Below are 18171 nucleotides of genomic sequence, written 5' to 3' on the forward strand. Positions count from 1 at the left end.
GAGGACTCGGGGGGAGCGGGGGAGGCCACCGTGACCGCAGCGCGCGGCCTCCGCCACCGACGACGCCCCCCGGGGTACCAAGGACGGCGCCCGCGCGCCCCGGGGCCGCGCGACGGTAGCCCCGCCCCCCGCCCGCGCGGCCCCGCCCTGGTCCCGCCCCCCGCCCGTAGCCCCGCCCCGCCCGTCCGCGCGGCCCCGCCCCCGCGCGTGGCCCCGCCCCGCGGCCGTTGCGCGCGGCGCCTGCGCAGTGACCGCGCGCGGCGATTCAAACCGGGCGAGCAGCAAGGAGGGGGCGGGGCGCCGGTGGGGGCGGGGAGAAGCGCCGCGCGCTGATTGGCCGCGCCGCCGCGGAGCCGCACGCTGATTGGCCGCGCCGCCGCGGAGCCGCGCGCTGATTGGCCCCGCCCCTCGGCGCCGCGCGCTGGTTGACCACGGCGGGAAGCGGCGCTTGCGGTGGCGGCGGCGGCGCGGGCGGGATGAACGGCGGCGGTGCGGGCTCGGTGGGGATGAGCAGCGGCGGCTCCGCCTCGTCCCCCGCGCTGCGTCTCCGCGGCTCCGGGGGCACCCCAGGCACCCCGGTGCTGGCCGCCTTCCCCGGTAACGACGATGAGCGCGAGCGGCGGCAGCGGCGGCGCTCGCGGGCCATCGACCTGCAGCTGGGCAGCAGCGACTCGCCCCTGGGCCTCGCCTTCCCGAGGTAGGGCCGCGCCTCGGAGCGGGGGGCCGGGGCGCGGGCGGCGGGTCCCCCCGCGCTGCAGCGCGTCCCGTTCCCGCCAGGCCGGCGGACACGTCGGCTGCCCGCGCTGCCGCGCTGGAGCAACGCGCAGGTCGCGGAGCACTACTCGACGTGCGTGAAGCTCTCCACGGAGAACGTGAGTGCCCCGGCGCCGCTCGGGCAGGGGATCCCCGGGTCCTGCGGGCTGGGAAAGCTCCCCGCGATCGAGTCCCACCGTGAGCGCGGCCGCGGCATCCCGCTAAACCGCCCCCTAAGCGCCTCGTGCACATGGTTCCTGGGCGCTGCCGGGGATGGGGAATCCACCTCCCCTGCGCGGCCTCCTCCAGGGCTTCTCCACTCTTTCCGCGTAGAGATTTTCCCTAATATCCACCCTGAACCTCCCTGGTGCAACTTGGGGCTGTTTCCTCTTGTCCTAGTGATGGTTATTCCGGAGCAGGGACCGAGCCCAGCTCACCACAACCCCCTTTTCGGGTTCAGGGCTCCCCTGAGCATCCCCCTCTCCGCACTGAACAGCCCCAGCTGCCTCTGCGGCTCCTCGGGAGCTCTGTGCTCCAGCCCTTTCCCAGCTTCGCTGCCCTCCTTTGGGCCAACCCCAGGACCTCCCTGTCCTTGTAACAAGGGGCCTCAACCGAACGCAGTATTCGAGGTGCAGCCCCCCAACACCGAGTACCGGGGGGGACCCCTTTATCCCCCCATGCATCAGCCAGGCAGACGCCTCCTCAGGCACATCCCCTGGCTCCAAATGCCCCCAGGATAGCGAGTTTGCCCAAAACACCCCCCTTCCAGGCCAGCAGTTCTTGGACGACTTGGCTGGTGTCGTGTCCACGTATCCACTCGCAGCTCGCTCTGTTTCAGAAAATCACGCAAGAACGCTTTTGGCTCTAAGGACCGTATCGACAACTTCAGCGATACATTGCCCGCAGGATACTGAAGCAGGAGGACTCGGAGCCGGCAGTCTGAGGAAAATGAATGCGGACCTGTGCTAGAGGAAACACTGACCAGGCAGGAGACTTTGGGGCTGGGACTTTGCTGGGACTTTGGGCCACCTTTGCTGGCTCAGCACCGGACTTGTTATCGTATATCTCCCATTAGACAGCCACTGTGCGGCTTATCAGCAGCCCAGCACAGGGAGTGCAGCAGAGTTTGGACACGGTGTCTTCACTCCGCTCCATCCTCCGTTACTCCCCTCTGCAGCTGCGAGGATTGTGTTGTCTAGGGAACTGTGGAGGAGCAGAGTCCGTCCATACCAACCATCCTGGAAGCAGCAGCTGTGTTATCACCCCAAGCAAGCTTTTGTACTGCCAAAACTTCAGTTAGGCCCTAGTTTTCCTCTCAGTTCCTGCTTTCAAACAGTTCTTCCACAGACTTTTACTAAAACATCTGGGAAAGATCACCCAGAAACTTTTTTACAAGTTTATAGTCTTTAATTCGTTTGTATCCGCATGAATTAAAGACTAAGTTCTCTTGTTTATGCCCCTTCAAAGCAGGGGCTGGTTTAGAAAGAAGAGGCTTTAAAGTAAACATCGGATGTTACTGCCAGTGACAGAACAAGGTTGTAAAAGAAAGGGAGTGTGACTGAATCCAGCTGATTTCTTGGATGAGCAAATGCCAGGGAACATAGATAGCCTCTAGCAATGAGGGCCAGTGCTTTTACAGCTGAGGAAATGAGAGTTGTGACAGGAACCTGCGGGCAGGTTTCGAGCAGGTTGTCCTTCACCTTCCTGGGCAGCTCTGTGATCTGAAAAGGACCCTCGGCGTTTCCTCTGCTTCCTTCCTGTCATTTCTGTCACGTGGGTGAGACAAAATGACACCGAGAGGATGTCTAAAAGAAGGCGGAGGGGCTGGAGGAGAGCGGTTGCTTTGGAGGTGCAAATGTGCAGCCTTTGAGTTAGCGCCGTGCTTGATCCTGGCAGGCATTGCTCTGCGTGAGCCCTTCCAGGAGCCTGGATGAAATAAAATCCCTGGACCCTGCTGTGCCGCCAGCTCTCTGACAGGTTCAGAACAAATCCTTTTGATGCTGTTTACAGTTTTGCTGCTAAAACAGGGAACTTCTTGTGCTGTCCTTCAGCAGCGCCGGCTCGCCTTGGCCTTTGCAAAGTCTGGAGGTGCCTTGTCCCTTCCTAACGCTCACGTTGTCCCTCCTGGCAGATCGCAGCCGGCACCCTCGACGCCAGCGCCAAGATCTACGCGGTGCGGGTGGACACGGTCCACGCGGACGTCTACAAGGTGCTCGGAGGCTTGGGCAAGGACTTGGCCCCTCCGAAGGACGCGGGCGGCCAGGAAGGAGGTGAGCCCTTGCCTCGGCTTCTCTGGTTGTTGGTTCCCCTCGCAAGCAAAACCTGGTGCTTAGGTAGCACCTGTGTATTTCAAAGCACCAAAAGACAAAAATACCAAACGGTTTTTGCATGGGTGCTGAAGGACACAGAGCTGAGATAACAGGAGCTTGATTTGCAGTCCTGCATTCAACAGTCTGGTTAGATTTGAATGCAAACCAACAGTGGCCTGATTTGAGGCATGATGTGCCCCCTTCCTTGTTCTCCTTTGCTTCAAAATGAAAATGTGCTCCTAAGAAAAAAGAGAAGACAAAAGGAAATGCAGCATCCAGCTAATGAAACGTCAGCAGTTCTTACTAGCAGATACCCAACTGAGTAACTTCGTGCCCCTCATTTCTTGTGCATACATGTGTTTGACTATACAAACTGAAGCAAAACTTGTTACACCTCTCAGCTGCAGGGCATTTTAGCAACCTTTTAAAGTGCTAACCCTGTTCTGATTTTCCTTTTAGCAGAGGGTGCTGCAGCTCCCGACGAGTCTGGCAAGAGAGCTCCGCCGAGGAAAAAACACTCGTTCAAAACCATCGAGCAGAACCTGAGCAACATCAACGTGTCCCGGGCTCATTGCCGGCCCAAGGTGGGTGACGGGGTGGAGGAAGAAAGACATCCCCTGTTCCTCCTTTTTATTTTTCCCCACGTGACAGCTTTTTGGACTCTAATATTTGCACGTGTGTCCGTAAATTGTGCTGTTATGGCAAGGTTGGTCCTAGTTGTGCATATCCCACCCGTGCGAGGCAGCTGGGAGAGCTCTCTACTTGCTAGAAAAGATGCCCGGGTGTCATTTTCTTCGAGGCTGTGCCTAAAGCCACCTGCAGGGACCAGTGTCACCTCATCCATCCGCTCGCTTCCGCGCTTGCAGGTCGATCCCACGTTCCAGAAAATGGCAGCGTCCTTTGACGAGTGCAGCACGGCGGGCTTTTTCCTCACGCGGCTGCGCAGCTACGGCTGCCGGAGCGAGCTCCTCTTCGACTCCGACATCGTCCCTCTCCCGTCATCCGAGACGCCTGCCCTGCCAAGCTCTGCTCCCGTGGAAGTGCCCGGTTTGAAGTGTGAGTGCCAGCGGCCACGAAGCAAAGGGCCCGTCCCGGCTCCCCTTCTTAACCTCCAGATGTGCCAGGGCTGGAGTTAAAGCCTTGTTAAACAAAAGCTTAAAAACTAGGAACCTCACGGGCTTTAGATCTCCACAGGTAGCTTAAACACTGGCAGGGCTGTCACGTAGCACATATACATGGCCCGAGCTGTACGGTGCTCAAGTTTGCTCCATATTAAGGGCTGACCCTTTTAAGGTGCCTTAAGCCTGTCCGTACGGTCAAACCCTTCTGCTGCGCTTGGATACACAGTGCTGAGCCCAGCCTTGAGCTCGGCCTAACTCCCCTTCTGCTCCAAGATGAGACCAGGCGCTTTCGCAATGAGCCTCACGCTGTACTTTTGAGAAGAGCTGTCTACATTTGAGACTTTGAGAATGTTTTTAACATCTGGAACTTGTTCCAGCTGCCATTTGCTTTATCCTTTATGTAATCTCTGCTCTCCTTGACTGTAGCCCTGCTCACGCGGTGTGCTGAAAAACGCCCCATCTGCTCTTCCCTGGCTGGTTTCCAGTTTACACAGTGGGATGCTGCATCCCACGATGAGGTATGTCTGTTGGCTCCGGTTAAGGTGGGATATTTGAGCTGCCTTCTCTCCTCCCTGCATCTGCCCCAAACAGTTATCCAGGTTTTTCCACTGGACACCATCTTCTTCCGCAGTCCGTGTCGGCCCTGTTGGATAAATTCAAGAGGAGCGACCAAGTGTTTGACATCAACGCGGAGCCGGACAGTGACGTGGAAGACGCTGCTCCCGCCATGCCGAATGACGACTTTGGGGCCGATTCCCCCAGCTGTACCTTAGCCAACAAGATGGGGGAGGTCACAGGGAGCCTCGGGACCTTTGGGACAATCCAGGAGAGCAAAAGGTGAGTAGGGAGTAGAAATCCATTGCAACAGGAGAACCTGACTGTAGCTGAAGGAACCTGTCCCCTCTAGGAGCCTCTGTTCTCATTCCTTTTGGATGGAGAAGCAGCAGCCCAGAAATGAGGCCTGGAGCAGAACTTCCCTTTCTGTGCTGAGTTCCTCGCTGGGGGATTATGATTCCCTTAGACGACGTAGAGGAGTTGGTTTTACTGAGTGGTGCCCATGCTCTTTCCAGCAGTGAGGCGGTTCCTCTGGGCGAGGGAGACATCCACACCATGTGCCGCCACCTCTCCATGAAACCGGGAGAATATTCCTACTTCAGTCCCCGAATTCTGTCCATGTGGGCTGGCCCGGAGCACTGGCGCTTCAGACCTCGCCACAAATGTACGTACCCGCAGACAGCGCTCACATTGACAACCCTGTGGCTGTCCTGTTGTCCCTGGAGAGGGATGGCTTTAAACTTTGTGCTTCTATAGCGAGATAATGAGTCCTTTGAAATCTAAAGTCAAGGACAACACACCTCGCTTTTCACTAGCGAAGAGACAAAACTTGGTTTTGGAAGATACGGGTGATGTTTCTGTGTGGGGTAGACAGCCAAACGAGCACGTTGTCTTTACTCTGTCACGAAGCATTGACTCTTTCTGCAGCTGCTGCTGTCTCTGAAAGAGAGAGCGGGAGGAAGACAGCAAAGAAAGCGTTTGAAATCAACTTTAACGAGCATATCGACTTTGGGGTGCATTTCCGTAAGTCTAAGGTAAGCACCGAGTTTCCACCTCTGTCTCCTTTTGCTCTCCCTTCTGCCGTGTCCATGTGTCCTGGAATTGTTGTGTGCAGGCAGCTCCCCGGCTTCTCCTGTGAAACTGGCTCTGCAAACCCAGCTGGATGCCTGCTCCTTTGTGGGGGTACCTCTGCATCCAGGTGGTGTTGCATATGGAGAGTTTTCAATCAACCCCGGGGTAAAGAAGAGGGCAGGATTCCTCCTGGCTCATCCTCTACCATTAAGGACTCTGCGGAGCCAGTTGTGCACCCCAGGGTGCCATGCGTACAACACTGGGTGCACTCGATGCTAAATTTTTCTTGGAGGCACCCTGCAACTTCCTCCTTTCAAACAACGGCTTGTCTTCAAGGCCAGCACTTGCACGTTCATTCTGTGAGCAGCAGATGTCACACAGATAACGGTAATACCTTCCACAGACACCTACGACCCTGTCCAAATCCGTCCTGGAAAGCCAGAACGTGAGGAACACGACGCTTCCCGACGACTTCAACTACGATCCTAGCTGCATTGCCCAGCTGTTCCTCAAGCCGGATGCCAAGGTATGGGCCTTCTCCGAGGTGATTGATTAACAAGGTGTAGGCGTTCTGGGGGGGACATGTAGGATTTTTCCCGTTTTCTCACCCTGGTCGCATCTCCACAGATCTGCCGGTCGGCTGCGCCGAGCAGCTTGTCGGATTATGAAGATGACGTTGGCGAGTACGATTACAACAACCCCAACGACACCTCCAACTTCTGCCCTGCGCTGCAGGTAACGGGGGGCAAGAAGGTTCCTCTGTTGCATATACTCGATAGCAGGAAAAACCTGGGGAGAATCCATGGACAGAATTCATCCCTAGGGAAAAGGAACTGGCACCGCAAGGTGTGACACAGCCATACGAGTGTCTGCACACTGAGATGGCATCAACTGTCCAGCTCTGGTGTTTGCCAGTAATTTGCTGCAGCAATTCCCTTCCAGCCCTTCCATGCCCGTGCCTGCAGTCACCTCTGCAGTGACACTTGCTCCTAGTGACACTTGCTCCTAGTGACACTTGCTCCTAGTGACACTTGCTCCTAGTGACACTTGCTGCCAGCAGTTCTGAGCTGCTGGAGCTCATTTCTGAGGGTTCAGCTTTCTGCCAAGCCCATGCAGCCTCACCAGATGGTTTATGACAAGTCTCAGCTAAGCCCATGCTGGTGGAAGAGCCCTCATCTCTTGTCCTTCCTTGCAGAACAGCCTCCTGCTATTCTAGGTGCCTCTCTATGTCTAGAGCTCTAGGTTGGCCTCCTTTGCTTTTAGCTTTCACCCAAATTAAGCACTATGGAGAAAGGCTCAATGAGAAAATCCTTCTGCTGAGGAGGGGTGTCTGGTCACTCTGGATGCCCCGTCGAGCTCCGTGCAGGGACCACCACGGTGTCTAGGGAGGTCTCACTGGTGCCTCTGCTCTTGACCAGGCTGCCGATAGCGACGATGACAACGACCCCGCTCAACTCGGGGGCTGGCCGGAGGAGCTCAACGCCACGGCCCGTCCCGGGAACGCCGAGCTCCGCGGCGCCGAGGGCGGCGCCGAAATCACCACGTACGGCGAGCTGAACCTCCTCGCTGAGCCGCAGAGGGTAAGGATTCACGCGCTGCCCTCTGCTCGAACCGCTCGCTGAGCAGGGCCAGAGCGAAGCCTCCCAACACCTGGGATGAGATCCACCAGTGCAGGAGCTCCTGCGCTTTCTGGGGGGCTCTTTATTCCCGGATGGATCTTTGCAGAATGGAAAACAATTAGAAATCAAGGGTTTAGCAGGAGAGTAGTCACTCCTGAGGGAGAACCGGGTTTGGGGTGGTCTTGTCCTGCTCAAGGATACAGCTGCTTCTGCTTGGTTGCTTTCGGCTAATTCCAAATATCCATCCCCAGGTTAATAAGATAGCAATCCAATACGCAAAGACAGCCAAAAAAATGGACATGAAGAGGCTGAAGCAAAACATGTGGGAGCTCTTGACCGATGGACAGAAGAAAGAAACAGTGGGAAAGGTGAGTGCAGGGGATGACCCCAGGTGGGCACATCTTGCCAGATACCTCAAAAGGCCGGAGGATATTAGAACATCCTACAGGTAACTCTGCTGGAGACAGTCTTGGGCAAGTAGAGGAACAATTCCTCTCCAATAGCCTTGCTCCGAGGGAATGGCTGGCTAGGATGGACTTTGAGGTGGTGCCTGTGCTTATCCTCTGACCACAAGGCTGTGCTGAGTCCTCGGGAGGAAAAACTGCCCCAACAGTGTCTGTTTTTGCTCAACAGATGGAAAACGTGGAGCAAGAGATGGAGAAATCGGTAGTAGCAGGCGAGAAGGTCTTCAGCACCATGATAAAGGAACTGATCCCCAGGTAGAGAGGCCCTGTGTGGGCTCAGAACAAAACCAGGATGGACTTGAGCTGATCTTGGGCAAACGCTGACCCCTCTGGGTTGGTTATGGCCTGGTGCTGTTTTGGGCTCAGATATCCTTAGTTCTTGCCATTACCTGAGTCCTGGATCTGTCAACACGGGCAGCAGTGCAAAGATGACTCAAACGGGGGACGAGTTGCTTCCCCGCATGGCGGCTACAACTGCTTCTCCATGACGGTGCCTGCAACTTTATCAAACAAATCTGTTCTTCTCGCTCTGCGCTTGCACGGGAAGAGCCGCAGGTTGCATCTGGCTTGGGGGCTGCCTTGCAGCAAGAGGAGTGAAGCAGAGGAGACCACAGGGACCTGGGGAGGACCTGCCCCGCGTGCCCCTCCGTGGGGTTCCAGCGCCTCCTTTCTGACCTGTCTTCTCTTGCTCCCTTTCCTAGGCTGCCCCCTGCGATGGCCAAGGACCTGTCGGTGCCGCTGGCGTTCTCCTGCCTCCTGCATTTGGCCAATGAGAAGGTAAACGCGGGAGCACCGCAACCCTCACCAGGGCCGAGAAAACGGGCCCTATCGTAAGCCTGCAGCTCCTGCCTGCAGTGAATGGGGATTGCACTCTGCTGAATTTGCTTTTCCTTCTCTTTCTCTCCAGGATCTGAAGCTGCAGAGCACAGACGACCTGTCGGATGTCCTGGTGAAACCAGGCGACTGAGCCAAGCTCCCGGAGCTGCTCCGCCAGGACGGAGCTCTGCTCTCCCGGCTGAGCGCTGCTCCCTCTGGACTTTCCCTCCTCCCAGCAGCGGTGCTGGGCAGTCCCACTGGGGTCTGCACCTTGGGAAGACTCAGATCACGGATGTCCCGTCTAAACATGGTGCCTCCCTGGGCATGGAGAGCTGCAGCTCGGCCTCGACGGCCTCTTGTCACCTGGCTCCGTCACCTCTTTCCTTGGGCCTGTAGCAGCGTTCCTGGGAACAAACAGTGCCGGGTGTTGCTGTTCCGGAGCATGGACTGACTTATTCGTGGCTCCAGTTCCTCCCGTAGTCCCGCTAATTCCCTCCAATATTTTACTTTTTCTAATGAATTCAAAAGTAATAAATTACAGAATCGCAGAATGGTTAATGTTGGAAGGGCCCTCTGGAGATCATCTAGTCCAATGTCCCTACACACGCAGGGTCAGCTGGAGCCTGTGGCACAGGCCTCTCCCTAGAACCTTTTTAGATGGGACTTGGAGAGCAAGGAAAAGGAAGAATCACAGACAGTAAACAGCTAAAAGAGACAAGGTCAGAGGAGAGCAGCTGCTTCACATGCACTGTTTAACTTGAGGGAGGTTGCTGTGCCCTTATCTCCAGCCCAGGCAGCTCCCAGCACTGACAACAGGGGTATTTTTCAGTGAAGTAGTGAGCAAGAGGCTTTCTGAACAAATAAAAGACACATTTCTGTGTCTTGCCACTCAGCAGAAGGGTGATCAGGGAGCCGTGCACGTGCTGGCGGCACCAGCACTGCACGTGTGTCCATGGCTTCAAGGTCACAGGAGTGACTTCCACCCCGGGGCTCCTGTGGCCCTTCCTGGTGGCAGCAGCCTCTTCATGCTGGCTCCTCTGGCCCTTCTGCTCTTGCTCTTCCCAGGAAACTGCGTTGGAGCAGCAGGAGGGGAGGTGGAAGGAGCAGAAGCTGCTGCGGGGCCCGGGCGTCCTGCAGGAGGTTGGCCAGCTCCTCCAGCAGCTGCCAGGGAAGGAGCGGGCTGCCACATCCCTCCTGGCTCCGCAGGGCCACCTCTGGGGACCTGGGCCCCTTGTGCTGGGCTCCGGGGCACGTTCAGCCTCCAGGGGTCAGTCCTTGGTCCAGTCCTGTTCAATTTATTCATCAATGACCTGGATGAAGGCACAGAGTGCTCCCTCAGCAAGTTTGCTGATGACACAAAACTGGGAGGAGTAGCTGATACCCCAGAGGGCTGCGCTGCCATCCAGAGGGACCTGGACAGACTGGACAACTGGGCGGTGAAAAACCTCATGCAATTCAACAAGGCCAAGTGCAAGGTCCTGTCCTTAGGGAGGAATAACCCCAGACACCAGTACAGGCTGGGGACCGACCTTCTGGAGAGCAGCTCTGCAGAGAGGGACCTGGGTGTCATGGTGGATGACAAGGTGACCATGAGGCAGCAGTGTGCCCTCGTGGCCAAGAAGGCCAATGGGATCCTGGGGTGCGTTAAGAAAAGCGTCTCCAGCAGGTCGAGGGAGGGGATCCTGCCCCTCTACTCAGCCCTAGTGAGGCCGCCATCTGGAGTATTGTGTCCAGTTCTGCAGTATTGTGTCCAGTTCTGGGCTCCACAGTATAAGAGGGATGTGGAGCTGCTGGAGAGAGGCCAGCGCAGGGCTACGAGGATGATCAGGGGCCTGGAACATCTGCCCTATGAGGAGAGGCTGAGGGAGCTGGGCCTGTTCAGCTGGAGAGGAGAAGGCTGAGAGGGACCTGAGCAGTGTCTAGAAGTACCTCAAGGGAGGCAGTGAGGAGGATGGGGCTGGTCTCTTTTCACTGGTGGCCACTGACAGAACTAGAGGAAATGGCCACAAACTGAAGCACCAAAAGTTTCACAGGAACTTAAGAAAAAAAATCTTCCCAGTGAGGGTGCCAGAGCCCTGGAACAGGCTGCCCAGAGAGGTTGTGGAGTCTCCTTCTCTGGAGATCTTCAAACCCGCTTGGACGCAGCCCTGTGCCACGTGCTCTAGGTGACCCTGCGTGTGCAGGGGTTGGACTGGATGATCTCTAAAGGTCCCTTCCAACCTTCAGCATTCTGTGATTCTGTGATTCTGTGATTCTATGACCCTCGAATTGAGGGTTGGGACCCCCGACTGGTATCTGCGCCTGCGCACCCGGGGGGGAGAGTTGCACAACTAGGGGTGCAGTTTGTGCTCCCCCCGGGCTGCCTCCTGGTTCGGACTGACCCCACGTGCCAGGATGCACCGGGCACAGAGAGGACAGTGCGGAGAGAGCGGGATGGGAAGGAGAAACTCCTAACTCCGCAGGAGCCGGTCAGCAACTCTCTGCTCTGCCACCTCGAGAGGATGTTGGGGTCCAGTATCCCACTGGCAGGTACCACCTTGTCAGTAGTTACCCAAACTTTGCTTCTTTCACCTGAATAAATGCTCGATGTAGTCACCTCGTTCTGGCGCGACTATTGCCGAATCCCAAGCCCATCCGGAACACCAGGCCGCCCTGTGCTTCTTGCTGGCAACGTCATGGGACTTGAATCCTCCAAAAAATGACCTGGGCCTCATCGGCTTCAGGAATTTGGATGGTCCTTTTTGGAGGGAGCCTTATGGAGCCCACCAGGATGGACACGGATTCCCTGCCAGCTCCTGCCAGCATGCCGGAGGCCCCGGGAGGCCACACGAAAGCCCGTAGGGCCCCCAGCCCCGTGCGTACGGAGGCCCCAGGAAAGCCCATAGGGACCCCTGGGCCAGTGTGTATGGAGGCCTTGGGAGGCCACATGGAAGTCTGGAGGGCCTCCCTTGGCCCAGTATGCACGGAGGCCCCAGGAGGCTGCATGAAAGCCCATAGGGCATCCCCTGCCCCGTGCGCTGAGGTCCTGGGAGGCCGCACAGAGACCTGCACGGCGTCCGCTGGTGCTTTCTGCACCGAGGCCCCCAGGGGCCACACGGGAGGCCTAGGACGTCCCCCTGGGGTTTTGTGCTCGGAGGCCCCTGGCAGCTGCACGAAAGCCCCTAGGGCCCCCTCGCCAGCCCAGTGCGCACGGAGGCCCTGGGAGGCTGCACAAAATCCCATAGAGCCTCCCGGCCCAGCGCACATGGAGGCCCAGGGAGGCCGCACGGAAGGTTGTAGGGCACCCCCTGGTGGTGGAGGCCCAGGGAGGCCGCACGAAAGCCCTTAGGGCCCCCTGGCCCAGGGCGCACGGAGGCCCCGGGAGGCCGCATGAAAGCCCATAGGGACCCACGGGCCAGTGCGCATGGAGGCCGCACGAAGGCTGTAGGGCCCCCTCTGCCCTGGCCCTACATGTGTCACGAGCTGCTGCTGTCCTCGGCTGTGGCCCATCATTCCAGAGAATGAGGGGGGTGTCAGGGAAGAGGGCCCAGAATCAGTGTGCGAGCTTAGGCATGCTAATGAGATGCAAACGCCATGGGAATGAGTTGACAACTGGCTGTTCAGACACAAAAAGTGTCACCTTGGGGGCGGTTCTAAAGCTCCCTGGAATTCAGAGGTGTGTTGCTGTTGCAGCCCAGGAGATGCGAGACGTTCCTGAGATGCTAATGAGATGCAAATTCAATGGCAATGAGGCCACGAGTGGCTCTCCGCAAGCTCTGCTCTTAGCCCTGTTTTCTGCCCAGCCAAGTGGTGGGGGACAAAACTGGTCCATGTGAAGGGGCGGGGCTTCGGGGAGCAGGGGCGGAGCCGACTGCGGGGGCGGGACCAAACGACAGGGGGCGGGGCTGCTGTTTCTGTTGTCCGGGGATGGGACATTTGGGGTTGGGCTTCCAAGTAATTAGATGCTAATGAGATGCTAATAAGGCCAGCGCTCATTGGGTGCTGCGAGCGAATAAGGGCGTGGCCGGAATAAAAAGAGAGGGGCGTGGCCACCGAGGGAGAGGGCGGGGCTCCGCCGGGCCTCAGCCAATGGAGGGACGAGGTGCCGCGAGGGACGAGGTGCCGCGAGGGGCGGGGTCCCGGGGGGCGGGGCCCCTCCCTGCGCCTGCGCGGTCGCTCCAGTCCCTGGAGCCTCTCGAGGCTCGCGGGCTCCGTCCCGGCCGCTCCGGGCCCCGGGGCCGGCGGGTTCCGCCCGCTGCCCGCTCCGCCCGGCCCTGGGGAGCGGCAGCGGCGGCCGGGGCGGGGCGGAGCGGAGCGGGGGCTCTGCCCGGCCGGGAGCGGCGGCGCCGGGGCCGGCGCGGGGCGGGGGGCGGCTCGGGCCTGCGGGGCGGCCGCTGCCGCCGCCGGGAAATAAAGGCCCAAGGGCCGGAGCGCAGCGGCCGCCCCGGGGCTGCCCCGCGCCGCGGGCTGGGCCCGGCCGGCCCGGAGGGGGCCCCGAGCCGGGTCCCGAGCACGACCCGCCCCGAGCCCCTTCCCGCCCCCCGCGCACACGGGGCTGGGGGGGCCGGGAGAAGAGGGCCTGGGGGGCGGGATGGGGGGTCTCTCCCTCCTTGCCCCAGTGCTGCGTCCTGGGGCTCCCCCACGGGCTCGGGGGCTGCTTTGGGGCTCAGGAGAGGCCGATTCAGCCCCGCGTTTGGGGTTGGAAGCCAGCGGGTCAGTGTGACCTGGAACAGCCCCCGGCACTCCTATTTCAGACCCCAAATTGCAAGATCTCCCCTCCCCTTCCAAGCCTGGTGTGTCTGGCCCTTCCCCACCCTGCTCCGAGGGCGCTTTGGGGGCTCAGAAATGGGGGCCGAGTGCTGCATTTTGGGGCCCTGCAAACGTGTTCCCGGGGCCGTGGGGCAGGTTCAGAAACAGAGGGTCACTCCTGCGTTTCCGAGCCCCGACCTTGAGGCCAGCGCTGCGTTTCGGGGGCTCCCCACGAGCCCCCAGGTCCTGGCTGCAGAGCTCAGCAGCGGGCACCAAGTCCTGCGTTTTGGGACAGGGCAGCCCCGGGGCCCAGGCCCAGCCGCGGCGTCTGACCCAGTTCCTGGCGCCAGAGGCCCCTTTGAGGCGCCCTGGGCTCACGGCGGGTCCAGCTCTCGGGCTCTGTTTGCTGCGGATGGAGGGACGAGGAACTGCTGATTTCCCGTGGATGCACCATGGAATGTGATGCCGAGAGGCAGGTTGTGACAGTGTTTGCTTTCCGACCTTGTCAAGGGGAACGTGGCAAGCACTGCAATGCATTGGGAGAGAGGAAACCCCGGCAGAGCCCGTCTTGGCAGCGCAGGGATTATCGGGAGCGGCGGGAGAGGCTGGACGCGGATCCCAGCCAGTCTCTGCTGGAGACCCCGTCCACAGCGCGAAGGTGCCCGGGACCCAGAGCGGGGCGGGAGCCGCGTGCCGGGCTCCAGCGCGTCTCCCTGCAGGGCCGGGGGCCGCTCCCGTGCGAGCCGGCGCGCGGGGACGGATAACGGGAGCGGAGCAGGGGCTGGGACACGTCGTGGGCCCGGGCGAAAGGAGCCGACGCTGGGATGTGCTGGGGCCGCAGTGCGGACTGAGCTTGGGATTAGACAGGCTTGGACAGGCTCGGCCTTACAGAGACATAGACAGGCTTAGTTAGACTTACGTTTAGACAGATTTAGACAGGCTTAGGCAGGTACCCTTAGAGACATACGCTTAATTAGACAAAAATTTAGACAGACTTAAGCAGGCTTAGCAGATGTAAAAGGGCCCAGTTAGACTTAGATTTAAACAAACTTAGACATAGACACAGTCTTGGCCTTAGACAGATGTAGGCAGCCTTAGTTAGACTTACATTTAAACAGGGGCATTTACACATACATTTAGTCAGACATAGACGGGCTTAGCCTTAGACAGACCTAGACAGGCCCAGTTAGACTTAGATTTAGACAGACTGAGATTTAGGCAGCCTTAGCATTAGACAGACACATACAGGCTTAGCCTTAGACAAACGTAGGCTTAGTTTGACTTAAATTTAGACAGATTTAGGGAGGCTTAGCCTTAGACAGACTTAGCCTTAGTTAGGCTTAAATTTAGGCAGACTTAGAGAGACTTAGGCAGGCGTAGCCTTAGACAGGCTTACACAGGCCAAGCTGGAGGTAGCCTTAGCCAGGCTTAGCCAGGCTTTGTTTCCACAAGCCTCGTACTGAAACGGTGAGTGCTAAATCCCTCGGAAGGGATTACAAATCCTCCAGGGTGTCCATAATCCCTGTGCTGTAACCCAGGAATGTCCACGTCCACGAGGGGCACAGGGAGACGGGGTGTAAAGGAGGCCCTTCCCCAGCCCCTGGTGCCTCCACTGCGGAGGCTGCAGCCTGGCCCCGGCTTGGGCAGGACCAGGCAGAGTTTGGAGAGCTGCTCCTGGCTCCCCTTGGGAAACTGGGCCAGGATTAGTTTGGAAAAGGGTTAAAGTTGGTCTGGGAAATAGAGGAAGCAGCTCTAGGACTAGGAGGTTTTGTACCCGTTTGTATGAGCGTCCGTGAGGGTTTCTGGGGTGGACGGGCCGTCTTTGAAGGGTGTCTTTGGCTTGGGGTCGCTCCGCTCAGTCCTGGCGCTGTCGCTGCCCCTGCAGCTCTGCCCGCTGTGGAAAAGGGCTGTCTCCTGCTCTGAGCGATGCCCACGGGTGCCCGGGCTCACCCCGCGGCTCCCGGCCGAGCCCCCTCGTTGCCCCCATCCCCGCGGCTGCACCTGGCAGGGCGGGCGCTGGGTGTCCCGGCCCTGCTCCTGCCCTCCCGGCTCCGTCCCCGTCCTGCCGCTGTCCCGGGCGGGCAGACGCCTCCCTGGGGCGCAGGGCAGCGGGGCCTAGCGCCCCGCGCTGGGGCAGGGAGGCTGCGGCCTCGGCTCCGTTGGGCGCTGCCGCTCCGGCTCCGCGCGGGAGCCCGGCCTGGCGCTTCCCGGGCTGATCCGCCCCGTGTCCCCGTGCGCCGGGCTGGCTCCGCGTCCTCCGGGAGAGCAGCCGGGAGCTGCCGCCCCAGCACAGGCCGGGCCGGGGGACGACGCTGTCCCCCGTGTGGGAGCAGCAGCGAGAAGGAAGCCCAGGGCCTCCCTGCGGGGCGGCCGGGACGGGTTCCTTGGTTGTGCGGAGGGGAACGGGGCAGCCGGGCGGCCGCTCCACCGGGGCGCTCGGGAACGCGGCTCGGCCCAGAGGGGCGTCTGGGCCCTTCGCTGGTGTCCAGGCCCTTCGCCGGTGTCCAGGCCCTTCGCTGGTGTCCGGACCCTTCGCTGTGCTGTCCCCTGCACCCCGGGTCCCCCACAGGGCCCGGCCGCCCTTGTCCTGCAGGTCCCTGTGTTCAGGGCGCGCGGGGCCACGAGCGCTGCAGCCGGGAGTCCCTGTCCCCCGTTAGGGCACACGGGAGCGCTGGGAGCAGCGTGACCGGGGGCTCCTGTCCCCGTGCACCCCCGGGGTGTTCCCGGCCCAGCACTCGACGTCCCCGTGCCCTGGGTGCCCCTTCCCGCAGCCCGGGCCCTGCTGCTCCTCGGGCTGGGGGTGTCACCGCGCAGGGACAGCGGCGCGGGACCCCCCGGGGCTCTCGCGGGTGACACTCGCCCCGGGCTCGGGGCTGTCCCCGCTCGTCCCGTGCGGGCAGCGGGCGGCGCGGGGCGCGCTCGGCCCGGGGACACCGGCCGCGCCAGCGGGACCCGCGGGGGTCACAGGACCGGGGGGTCCCCTCGGTCCCAGCGCCGGGATGGGCCGGGCGGTACCGGGAGCGGCGCTGAGGGGCGGCACCGTGGGCGGGCGGTACCGGAACCGGAACCGGCGCCTCAAAGGGAGCCGGGACCAGACCGGGAGCAGGAGCGGTTCCCTGGAGCGCGCGGAGCTGCGTCTCTGTCGGGAGAGCCTGGAGCCGCGGGACCGGCCCGGGCTGGAAGCGCCGAGCGGGGCCGGAGGCAGCGGGAGCCGCGTGGGCGCCGGAGCCGCTGCCCGGGCGGAGGCTCCGGGCCGGAACCGCCCCGGTGCGGGGCCCCTTCCCGGCAGCGGGAGCAGCCGGTGCCCCCGGGGTCCCGCGGGGCGGCCCGAGTCCCAAGCGGGAACGAGCTGGGACCGGACCGGGGGCGTCGGGCCCGGCCGGGCAGCGCTCGCGGCTCCGGGCGGCGGCACCGAGCGCGGTCCCGGCCCGGCCCTGTCCCTGCTCGGGCCCCGCGGAGCCTCCCGAGCGCTGGAGCCGGTGAGTAACGAGCGGGGGGACCCGGGGCAGGGGATGGGGTGCGCGGGGGTGCCCGGGGCTCGTGTGCACCGGGCCTGGCGCCTATGGAATCCATAGGGACCGTCCCTATCCATAGGGACTGCACTGCGAGCGTCTGTGTAACTGCACCATAACCTGTGTGTAACTGTAAGGTAAAATAACCAAAACTTGTTCAGCTGATTGAACTGATTAAATTGTTAATTTTGTTTGTGGAAAAAACTACTTGTTTAAATTAGAACAATCAATTAGATAATTATCTAGTTAATTTTGTTTATGTGATAAACCTGTTTTTCTGTTAGGTCTGATTTATCTCCTTGTCTTGTTAAGCTGCTTTATGGGATAAAGAGCAACTTGTTTGGGTGGGTTGGAAGTGTTGGTTGATGGTGACTCCTTGCCTTCCCTGTGTCACCTCCCTGCTGACAGCTTGTCCTGATGGTGCATTATGAATACTGATGGATATGGAATGTGTGTGACTGCCTGATGACTAATGATTCACTGCTCTGGGCTGGAAGGATTGGCTGGACCTGGGATAAAATGTTGGATTGCCCCGATGGTGTCTGCTGCACTTGTCTCTCCTCCACTCCACTGTTGTGCCCAACTGCCCAGGTTGTAACTCAGTCACTGTCACAACCTGCCTCCTGACATCACCCTGAATAGTTCATCCACACTGAGTGATTAGCTCATGAACAGTTAATTAGTTAATTGAATAATTGGCTCATTAGCAGCTCCTCCCTAGTCACTAATGAGTCCGGGAGTTGCACAAACACTGGACGAGGGGGTCCCCGAGGCGCCTCTCGCCCATATTCTAAGTCGTGCGCGAAGGTTCGGCCTGGTGCATGGGGGCTTCCCTGCCGCCGGGGCGCCCGCGAATGGACCCCCACCTCCGGTGAGGGTCCATGCGCCCAACCACCCCCACCCGGCCCAGCCCCCGCCTGCCCCTGCCCTCCCCCACCCACACCAAGGGGGCAGCCCCCCCAGCCCCAAGGCCTCTGTTTTGGGGCTGGAAACAGACGACTTGGTCTCTGTTTCCGAGCTCCAAGACACACGACTTAGTCTCCCTTTCCGAGCTCTCCAGCCAGACCTGGGAAGCTGCTTTGGAGCCCCCAAAACGCACGACTTAGTCTTCGTTTCTGAGCTCTGAAACCAGCGCGAGGCACCCGGTTCTGAGCAGCAGAAACGCAGCACTTGGCCTCTGTTTCTGAGCCGCAAGCAGCCCCGGAGCCTGGCTGGGAAGCCAG

General features: G+C 60.2%; 1 protein-coding gene across 1 annotated transcript; it reads left to right on the forward strand.

Annotated features, from left to right (window-relative positions):
* The first annotated feature begins 476 nt into the window (after positions 1-476).
* On the forward strand, positions 477-8859 carry NCAPH (non-SMC condensin I complex subunit H). The gene is made up of 16 exons (XM_088537825.1): positions 477-690; positions 772-872; positions 2879-3023; positions 3525-3646; positions 3929-4118; positions 4610-4701; positions 4815-5020; positions 5254-5402; positions 5666-5772; positions 6213-6335; positions 6437-6544; positions 7228-7389; positions 7680-7796; positions 8062-8147; positions 8594-8669; positions 8800-8859. The coding sequence occupies exons 1-16, from the start codon at positions 477-479 to the stop codon at positions 8857-8859; spliced, it is 2058 nt and encodes a 685-aa protein (XP_088393951.1).
* The last annotated feature ends 9312 nt before the right edge of the window (positions 8860-18171 follow it).

This window comes from Tinamus guttatus, unplaced genomic scaffold (genome assembly GCF_059628265.1).
Source record: "Tinamus guttatus ecotype Peru unplaced genomic scaffold, ASM5962826v1 Tinamus_guttatus_pri_ptg000866l, whole genome shotgun sequence".
Lineage (NCBI taxonomy): Eukaryota > Metazoa > Chordata > Aves > Tinamiformes > Tinamidae > Tinamus > Tinamus guttatus.

Coding starts and splice junctions, on each gene's coding strand:
- NCAPH (XM_088537825.1), top strand. CDS start 477: ATGAACGGCGGCGGTGCGGGCTCGGTGGGGATGAGCAGCGGCGGCTCC. Junction 5,403..5,665: donor CTTCAGACCTCGCCACAAAT/GTACGTACCCGC, acceptor CTCTTTCTGCAG/CTGCTGCTGTCTCTGAAAGA. Junction 6,545..7,227: donor ACTTCTGCCCTGCGCTGCAG/GTAACGGGGGGC, acceptor GCTCTTGACCAG/GCTGCCGATAGCGACGATGA.